The 9920-nt window shown below is 41.7% G+C and overlaps 1 protein-coding gene across 1 annotated transcript in view; it reads left to right on the top strand.

The window, feature by feature from the left end:
* The window catches only part of LOC137986034 (uncharacterized), a 16424-nt gene extending 13033 nt beyond the window's left edge, over window positions 1-3391 (top strand). Inside the window, exon 5 of the mRNA XM_068833431.1 lies at window positions 2314-3391. Coding sequence (XP_068689532.1) covers window positions 2314-2876 — 563 coding nt within the window. The 3' untranslated portion in view covers window positions 2877-3391. The remainder of the gene's footprint in view (window positions 1-2313) is intronic.
* Window positions 3392-9920: the final 6529 nt, after the last annotated feature.

Raw genomic sequence — 9920 nt, forward strand, 5'->3', positions numbered from 1 at the left:
GTGAAGGACATTGGTGAGGTAAGTGGCCCTGTTTTGATTTTTGAGGACAACCAAGGTACAATCGCCTTGTCCAAGAACCCAGTCAATCAACGAAGGTCGAAACATATTGATGTTCGATACCATTTCGTTCGCAGCGCGCAGAATGCAGGCAAGATAATCATTAAGTATTGTCCTACTGCCGATATGGTAGCTGATAACATGACCAAACCAGTTACTAAATTTAAGTTGCAAAAGTTTAGGAATTATATTTTTGGTTCTTAACACATAAGTATACAAGTAATATGCAAGCATAACTTGGTATTGTTATTATTGTATCCATTTAAGAGATAACACATCTTATGTTGAGTTCGTTTAGTGTAATAATATGTGGATGTAATTCTAGAACATATAAGTGAGATCAAGTGGGGGTGTTAGGATGATCTCAATATATCTAGTGGGATGCCTGTGTAATTTGCATGTATGATGTAATAAAAATACCCGGATGTTGTTCTTCCACGAGGTAAACCATGGCGTGTTTAATGTGTTGTGTGGGTTGACAAAATCTGAAAACATCTTCCCCCGTCATGAACGAAACAGAACCCTGATCACTGTGGTAGACTTTACAGTAAATAGAGATGTTTTCTTCTAAATGGGCTTGTATTCTGCATTACGATTGCCAGATTTACATGTACCTTGTTGACAAAAATTAATCACTAGTTGGATTTTAAGTGTGAGTTTGAGACCATAGATAGACTGACCTTTTCTACAAGGAACAAAGACACTTCCCATTCGGTGACGCTATGATGTCAATAAATCACGGTGGTATGGGCTACTGATTTACGTATCGCACTCCACGGAAACCAACTGTAGAATTGACAGCAGAATGTCACAATCATACACGAACGGGGAAATCCCTTCACTTGCCACACAATATCACTTGCAAATCACAAACGGAACGAAGTCCCGAATCACAACAACAACAACCGACTGACTGACTAGAGAGCCGCTTATATAGCTATCCGAAGAGAGTCTTAGAAGTTTCCAAAAGTTACTATTTTCAGCTATTACAGTAAACTCTATTTTTAAACTTACGAGTCTGAAACTATTTTGAAACTGATGAGTCAAAGCTCTAGAAAATTCTTGAAACGACACATTGCGTGACATTGACCTTCGCGAACTTTCCAGATAATTCCGATCATTGTATTATGATACACCTAAGGCCTTCGCTGACAAATACTTACCACATATTGTGAGATCTCTTGAAAGCCAAAGTTTTAATTACGTTGTCATCTTACTCAGCTTTTCATAAAAATTGGCGGCGAGGCATTTATGTGCATTGTAAGATAAGTGTACGTCATGCACTTTCAGAGGTTCATCAGTGCTCTTGAAACCCAGTATCTTAGACTTGCTATGCTTCATCGAACCAAGCCACATACCTTTGGTTTTCTTTTTATTCAGTTAAAATGTCGAAAAGGTTGGGGGGACAGTGGAGTGAAAAATAAGACAGTAAAGATTTAACATGAAAACATCAACATGTAATGAGACTTGCCACTTCCAAATAGATTTTGGGCAAACTGTAACTACTGTATGGAGTGTTTTCACTCACGTGATCAGTAACCTTGTTTTTCCATCGAAACAAAATAAAACGTTTGCATGATAATAGAGTTCAATTCCCGGAGGATTAGTCGGGTACATCAACATGGCCGCCGTTCCATTGTTTAGGGACACCAACATGGCCACCATGACGTCACTTGAAAACACTTTATATAGGATATGTACTGGATTTCATCCCTCATCATTGAGCCAAGTACTGCAGTTACATATTTTTCCGTCACTTGCTTTCTTTTTGAACAGTTATCCCTCTTCAATCCTACCTCCATGGCCGGCAGACCTACTTTGCAACACCTTCCCTTGGAGTCTGGAATGAATTAACAATTATTTCATTCGCTTGCCTTCGATACAAGGTGGTGAATATTGTAGGCAACGAGTTGCTTAGTGCCAAGTTGGCAATAACGAATCTCTTATCCAATAAGGGCAAAAGGAATATTGTTTTTATTATTAGATTCTACACCTTCTGTTCATTTTCTGTCAACAGAACTTTGTTCTCCCCCAAAACCTTTTTAAGCTTTGAATTAAGCGACATTTGCTGGACTCATATGCCATATAAGGTTAAACAGAGGTATAGCGGCTGACAACTGAGATGCAGTGCGCCAATGAGAAAGCTAGAAATGCATTATCTGAGGCTGAGAATTTAATATACTTTATCTAATTCTGGCATCTCATTTCGTGTGTGGTTTCGTGGCCATGTCTAATTCACAATTTTATTTTCAAAAGCTCGTCTTCGACTTCAAATTGATTGTGAGGCTATCACTCGAGATAGTGCACAGACAGGCACGGGGACAGCAGTAACTCCACAGCAACCCCAAGAAGTTACTCAGGGAGCGAGAGAAGTGCCTAGCTCCTCAAATGAACAACATGCAGTGGTCACGCCCAGTTTGGCGGCAGAAATTGAATTATATAGAGGGATTGATGCACAAACAGTTATGAATATCATTACACTGAGGACCTTTCAGAGATTTGATCCATCAACACCGGAGCAAATGGATGAGTTTGCACTCTATCTTGAAAGAGTGCACAAAGCCGTGGTTGTTGAAGTAAAGCCAGGAAGCTTAGTAATCACTGTGGAAGTAAGTTCTCTGCAAAGCCTGGAGGACCTGTGGGAAGACTATTCCATAGGTCATGTGAATAAAGTGGCTCAGACATATCTCGTGACAAAGGAGCTTCTGGAGGAGTTTGGCTTGCTTGAGGTGAAATTGACAACATTCATCGCTGAAGAGGAGTACAGAGCTTGTCAAGAGTATTTTTCTGGTGAGTTCGGTAGAAAATGTGTTATATAGACAGTAGGGAGTTGAAGTAACTATGACGACAACAGCGATGGGAATGGCACAAAACAATAGGGCTTGTGTACGTGATCAGGGGCCATGTTTTTTTAACCAAAACAAAATAAGATGTTTTATTAGTTTGGGACACCAAGATGGCAGCTGGGACATCAGGTGTTTATAAAGTGTTTTTAGGTGACATCATGGCAGCCATGTTGGTGGAGTAAAAGATAGGAACGACGGCCATGTTGGAGGAAGGAAAAATTATTTTGGGAATTGAACTCCATCTTCATGCAAGTTCTTCCTTTTGTTTCAGCAAACCAATGTGGCTGTCAATAAGTTGTATTATGTTTATGCCAATTAGACTCACCAGCCTCATTTTAAAGCAAAAATTATTTTCGAATTTTTCACCTGCTAGCGAGGCCTACTGAGGACAAACTATTAGCAAAAAGAGAAAAGAATGATTTATAAGCTGCTATTTATGAATTTGTTGTATGTTCTTCAGGTTTTTAATGAAAAAAAAATATAGTGCTGCTGCATGTGGCTATTGTATTTTTGGCACATTTCTTCACCGTTCTCCACAAAACATGCAGATTCATGGTTCCACGGACTCGTTACGCGTGCACTTGAACTGCTCATTCTTGGTAGCTTCAATGGTGCCATTTGTATTACCTTTTGTTTCTGGATAGTGTTACGAGTTCGAATGTTTTGAGGAAAGGTAGTTTGCAAACTAAACTGAACGCAGGGTTGTCGGAACAACAACAAGAAGATTTATTCCAAAAGTGAACGTAGTTTCCACGAAGTTAACTCTAAACAACACGTATTCGATAAACTTACAAGGCCTCCGCCAACTTGAATAAACACTGCTTCTGTCACACTTGACTAAACACGGCTAACGCCAACTCTCTTCGCTTGTGAAAAACTAGTTAAAAAACTCCGCTAGGACTCGCCTACTTATATACTCTCACAATAAGCTTCTAGAACTTTCTAAAATAGTAATCAATCTAATTATAGAAAGATTACAAAACACACCGATTTAGAAACGCTTACGCACGAACCTAAAAATAAACAAACTATGAACTTCTAGCGAAGCTTCTAGAAAGTAACGCCAGTAACGCAATGCTATTTTTCGTAACAGATAGCTTAGTCAAATTGCGATGGCCGAACAAGTGAGAATAAGTAGTGGTAGTTATCATAAGGAGAAGTGCAGTCGGGCGAGTTAGGGACGGACAAGAGCGTTTTGTGACTTTGGTTCCCTTGTGCTTTGCGCCGGCTGTTTTTGTTTACTTTCGTGTTGATTTTATCAACTCGTTTGATACAACCAAAATTTCGTACTGATTACTTAGTTTCTGTTAAAGCAAGACAATAAAGATACAATGTATTGGTCTGTAGTTATTAGGATCCGTGTTATCATCAGATTTAAAAATTGGTATAACCTTTGCCATTTTTAACTTAGAAGGAAACGTACCAAGGTCAATCGATTTGTTGAAGATTTTTGTCAAGACGTCACTTATAATATCGCTTGCATGTTTAAGTATGCTGACAGGGCAAGAGTAAAATCCATATGATTTATTGTTAGACATAGAAAGAATTTCCAATTTAACTTCGTTTGGAGATATCGGACAAAAGAAAAATGAAGTTGCAGGTGATTTATTTTTGTCGAGAAATTCAGTAAAGAGCTCTTTCGGTGTTGGGAGGTTATTAGCTAAGGTCGGACCAATGCCCGTAAAGTGCTCGTTCATAATATTTGGAATTCGTGATTTCATGTTAGTGGTGGTATTGCTGTTTGGTTGTTTAAGACAATACATTTTCATTGATGTTTTCTTTTTGCGGTTTAAAAGGGTATTTATTCCTTCCCAAGTTTTTTGCATATTTTTTAGATTATTGCTAAAAAATTGTGAGTAGTATTGTTTTTTGTTTATTCGTGTCAATTTGCTAATTGTGTTTCGATAGTAATCTATTTCCATTGGTCTTCCCTTCACTCTTTAAGCTATGGAGTAGAAAACGTTGGTTGAAACAGACGGATGATGGTAATTTATCGAATAGAATGGGGCCAAAACTACTTTGTCCTCCCAATCTCAAAAATCCTACCTCGAATTATGGCGCTTTAGGGCTCGTGGTGGAAAAGCACAAACAAAACATTTTAAAGTGTTTAATCAAGGTAGTGGTCGCTTGGTGCCGATTGCAACGGGTCTATACTTGCGAGGATCTCCGAGGGCCCCTCTGATCGGAGCACGTGTGCAATCTTCATATAATAGTTAGCAGTTTTAGGACTATGCCATCCTACATGAGACATTATATCCGCCAGAGGTGATCCAGTCAAGGCAAGTGTGATAGCGCAGCCCGCTCCGAAACTGTGTAGTGTCTCTCCTTCGTCGATATTCCTCTCTTTGAGATAGCCGCGTAGTCTCGACTCAGCAGTGGAGCTAGCAAGAGGAGAGTTGGAAACCATTCCCTTCCAATCAGTGGGACGGAATAAGTAGCCTGTCGTAAGATCGAGCCCCAGTTTGCTTGACATAGAAACGTAGTTTTCAATGGCTCTGATGGGGCACACATCTAAATTAGGGTGACGGCGGACACCGAAAACATTCGCATTACCGTCTCGCAGAGTCTTGCCCCAAATGGGATTAAACAAGAAACCTGTGTCATCGGGGAAACGAATTATTTCTGGAAATTTCAACTGTCCCAAATCACCGCCACGGTCCCCACTAAAAGAGAGCAACTTGAAATAAGCTAGATCTCTACCGATAATGAAAATATCTTTATGACGCAATGCGTCAGACTCTAACTTGTTTTCTAGAAAACGAGATAACTGGAGCAGTTTTTGTATAAACAAAGGTACGGCCTGTTTTGGGATAACACGGGTCTGCAGTTGCTCACACGTTATTGATCTGAGGTATCGTTTAACTTCTGGGTCCGCCGCAGGGTTGCCAGCCGAAAGTCTCGAGTCCCAGTCCCCTTTACATCCGGCCTCTTCAAAGACAGCCCTTAACTTGCCAATGTATGAGTCAACAGTATTGTAAGACAAACGAGTAGGGCACGCGAAGGGAGACATTCCGCTCTGGCCTTGATATGAGCAGTCGGATCCATGGACTTTAGTTTTCCCTTTGTGGTCTTTCCAGACTAAAAATCGGCACACATCTCTTGGGGTAGCGGAAAAAATTGTTTTATTCCCTGGGAGCGAATGAAGGAAAGACTCTAACTCCGAACGCAATGATGACTTTTGCTTTGAGTAGGGTGTAGAAACTGCCGCTGTATTAAGATATGACAGTCGCGTGTCAATGGCATTCAAACTGTACTTAGTTATGTAACATACTCGGGCATCACGGTTCGACCACTTATAATCGGAACGCCCAAAGATCCCACGGTAACTTCCACGAGGGAGAAAACCCATTTTTGGACGGAACCAAAACAGCACCCAGCGTACCTTCTTTCGCTAATAACAGGCTGTCAGAGCAATGCGCTGTTATAACAGGCCACCAGAACCGACGAGGCTTTACGTCAGGGACGACAACCGTGCATGGGAAAGAGTAATAGGATATATGCCTCAGAACCTGGGAAATGAGGACAATCGGTGGAAAGACGTAAGCATTGCTAAACAGAGAATTGTAATACGTCGAATGGTGAGGATTCTGTGCAAAAATATTTACACCCTGTGCACCTTGGATGACATACGGAGCGAAAAACGGGAGAGGGAATCCCTGGTTATTGCATTGCACGTTTGATGGCAAAGCCATGAGGTCAACTGTATGACCCCCAAAACGCTCTTGAAGAACAGACCACAGACGGGGGGCTAGCCTCGAGTCTTGTAAACTAAGACGCCTGGACGGCCCGTCGGCCGGGTTGCGCTCGGAGGGCAAATAAAAGAGATTAAGAAAGGCATTGACATTGATTGAGAGCTCTTTTTCCGATTGGCTCCAGTAATCAGACGTTGATAGGCAGACAGAGTCTGGGCTAAGCGCGCCTCCCCAGGCAAAAGAGGATGCATCAGAACATAGTACAACTTGTGAATGTTTTTCCTCGCGCCAAGGCAGATGCCTCGTCCAAGACTTTAAGAAGAGCCAGTGCTCTATCTCCGAACGTAAGGCAGGGCTAATCGTTATAGGACGGGATGATCTGGTTCCCCTCGAGATAGCGTTGTTTATCTCACAAGTGAATAAGCGAGCTCCAGGGACCGCTAGCGCCAAAGAAGTACATTTCCCTGCCAATTTTTGAAGCTGAAGAAGCGATATAGTATCGCCTCGTAGAAGGCTATTGATCAAGAATAACAACTTCTCTCTCTTTTTACTCGTAATACAAAACGCTTGAAGGGAAGAGTCAACAACAAATCCCAAATAAGTAACCCGCTCCGACGGTATGAGCTGAGACTTTTGAAGGCCAAGAGTATAGCCTAACTTTATGAGAAAATAACATACCAGAAAAATCGCAGATCGTGCCAATTGACAGTTGCGATCCTTGACAGACAAAAACTCATGCCCTGAGGGCGCTGCGTTTTTTTGCAGCATCAATTGACTCGTATGGCGGTCATCTATGTACAAAGAACAGGGAATGCCTATAGAACGAAAATGATGGGATGCTAGAAGGCCTGTGGAGTGATATACAGCCAGATTTATCGTCACAAACTGTTTGAAATGAGTGTGGAGTGACGTAGCGCGTTAACATTAACAAATTATCCAACTGGAAAGGTTTATCCATCATCCAGAGATTGAGGAAGCGATCGTCATTGCAAAGACGGGGTTTTTGCGGTTCTACGGTTAAGGGCAAAACGAGATGAGGGGGGTCTACTTCGTTTACTTTACCCCAAAAGGAAATAGCGCCCGACGCTAATCTTTCTAGAATTGTACTTGAAGTAAAATCTACAAAAGGCTTACAAGTTTCGTGGTTATAAAAAATTGTCTTTGGTGGAATGTCTGAGTCGTACTGGACACCCTTATAACTTCCTTTGAAACGCTGGAAGTATTGAAAAACATCAACCTTGTCCCTTATCCACTGGAGAACCTCCACAGCTTGTTTAAAACTCCGACAGTCCGAGAATATCTCTTCCCACGCTTTAATGTTCTGATGTAGACCCCCAGCTTGAAAAGAATTAGGGTCGCGAAAGGCGAGATTGGACAAATCACCGATTGCTTTTCCTGAAATAACATCGGAAATTTCGTCTGGCGATATGTGAGTATTATACGTTGTCACTCCCTGGGCTGCAAGGATATCTCCATCTGATGACACCCACTGTTGATGATTAGGCAAAACTTGCTGGGGATGCAATTTTGAATGTAACTCCCATTGCGGGGTGTGATATGATCTTGCACGCTTTTGGACCGGCTGGAGAAAAAGATAAAAAGATGGGGAGCCAAAAAAAAAAATAGTACCTTGCGATCATGTAAAAGGGCGGAAAAAAGAACAATACCCAGTGAGTGACAGCCTTGGCGCCCGGTAATCCGAGAGGGTGCTTAGAGACCCCCCCCCCAAGCACTGTCACTGGGAGAGAAAAAGGTTAGGTGCCATTCCAGCCCCGATGTATATGTATATATGCAAAAAGGGGGGGGGGGGGACCCTGTACACCCATCAAGTGAAAAGAATGGAGCATGTGTAGGTTAACCATATTATTTTCTCTTTATTGTAATATAATCGACACATGTATATTCTCCGAATGCATACAATAATTATCCATTGTCGTATTGTGAAATTACCACTACACACCGCTCGTTATCAAAACATCATCATCACTAGAGATGGGTCATGGTTTAATAATTACTTAGGACCCCGATAACCAGGTTGGTGCTAATGATATGACTGCGAAGTGTTTCTTCGCAGACGCTTACGACATTGTGATACCACGTGGCCCATGACACCACAGTAGAAACAGCGTCTATCGCCCGCTGATCTCTGAGGCCTTGAGTGCTTTGACGCTGCCTTATCGACCTTCCCCAAGGTTTCCATCACTTTACTGTGAGCAGAATCGCCAACCAGGGCTTGGTAATACGATCGAAAGATTGCAATAGGCTTGTCGAAACGCTCTTTTAAGGACTCCAAAACCACCTTGTAATAGTGAGCCTTATCGTGATCTTTTTGCAGGGCCAGGGCGACCAAATCTTCTAGGATAGAAATGGCTCTGTATTTATCAAAATCGCCTTCTTTCCTTAGCGAATATTCCTTGAGCTTCTAGGGCTTTAATGCGCTTTTTAAGCACTTCCAACTCATTAAGCTGGAACACAATAGAAACGAAAACAACTACTGAGTGTGTGGGCAGCTCAGCGGAACCAAGAAAAAAAAAAAAAAACGAGTACCAGAAGAAGAAAGTTTTGCTTATATAAAAGACTAACCACAAAAACACTGCCGCACAAGGTTTTACGAACAAAATTATAGAAGGTTCGCATTAAGATTGCGCTAACTCTGTGGGAATAAACGAAAGCAATACATTAGTCACCAGCTCCGTGGCTGTCATATCTCTATGACGCTCTGTGACTGAAATGTTACAAAACTTTAAATTAACAGATACAATATTTTTGCCATCTCTGTGGCTATTACGTCAACTCTGTGACCAAATCTTACACACCAGACCTGTTGCAACAAGAAATTAAACAGATGAAATGTTTCGCCATCTCTGTGGCTATCAAGTCAGCGCTGTGACTAAATTTTACACGCCAGCCCCGTGGCAACAAGAAATTAAACAGGTAAAATATTCCGTCATCTCCGTGGCTATCAAGTCAGCTGTGTGACTAAATTTTACACGCCAGCCCAGTGGCAACAAGAAATTAAACAGATAAAATAGTTGGCCATCCCTGTGGCTATCAAGTCAGCGCTGAGACTAAATTTTTAACACGCCAGCCCTGTGGCAACAAGAAATCAAACAGATAAAATGCTTTTCCATCTCCGTGGCTATCGGGTCAGCTCTGTGACTAAATTTTACACGCCAGCCCTGTGGCAACAAGAAATTAAACAGATAAGCCTAGCGCGTCAGTCGCCATCCCAGTGGACCTCGTGAAGAACATGACTTATATGGAAGGTCTTTTGATCTAAAACCGCCAATTCTCACAGACTTTTTGAATTTACGATACTTACAAG

The sequence above is a fragment of the Montipora foliosa genome, unplaced genomic scaffold (genome assembly GCF_036669935.1).
Source record: "Montipora foliosa isolate CH-2021 unplaced genomic scaffold, ASM3666993v2 scaffold_130, whole genome shotgun sequence".
In the NCBI taxonomy this organism is placed as follows: Eukaryota; Metazoa; Cnidaria; class Anthozoa; order Scleractinia; family Acroporidae; genus Montipora; species Montipora foliosa.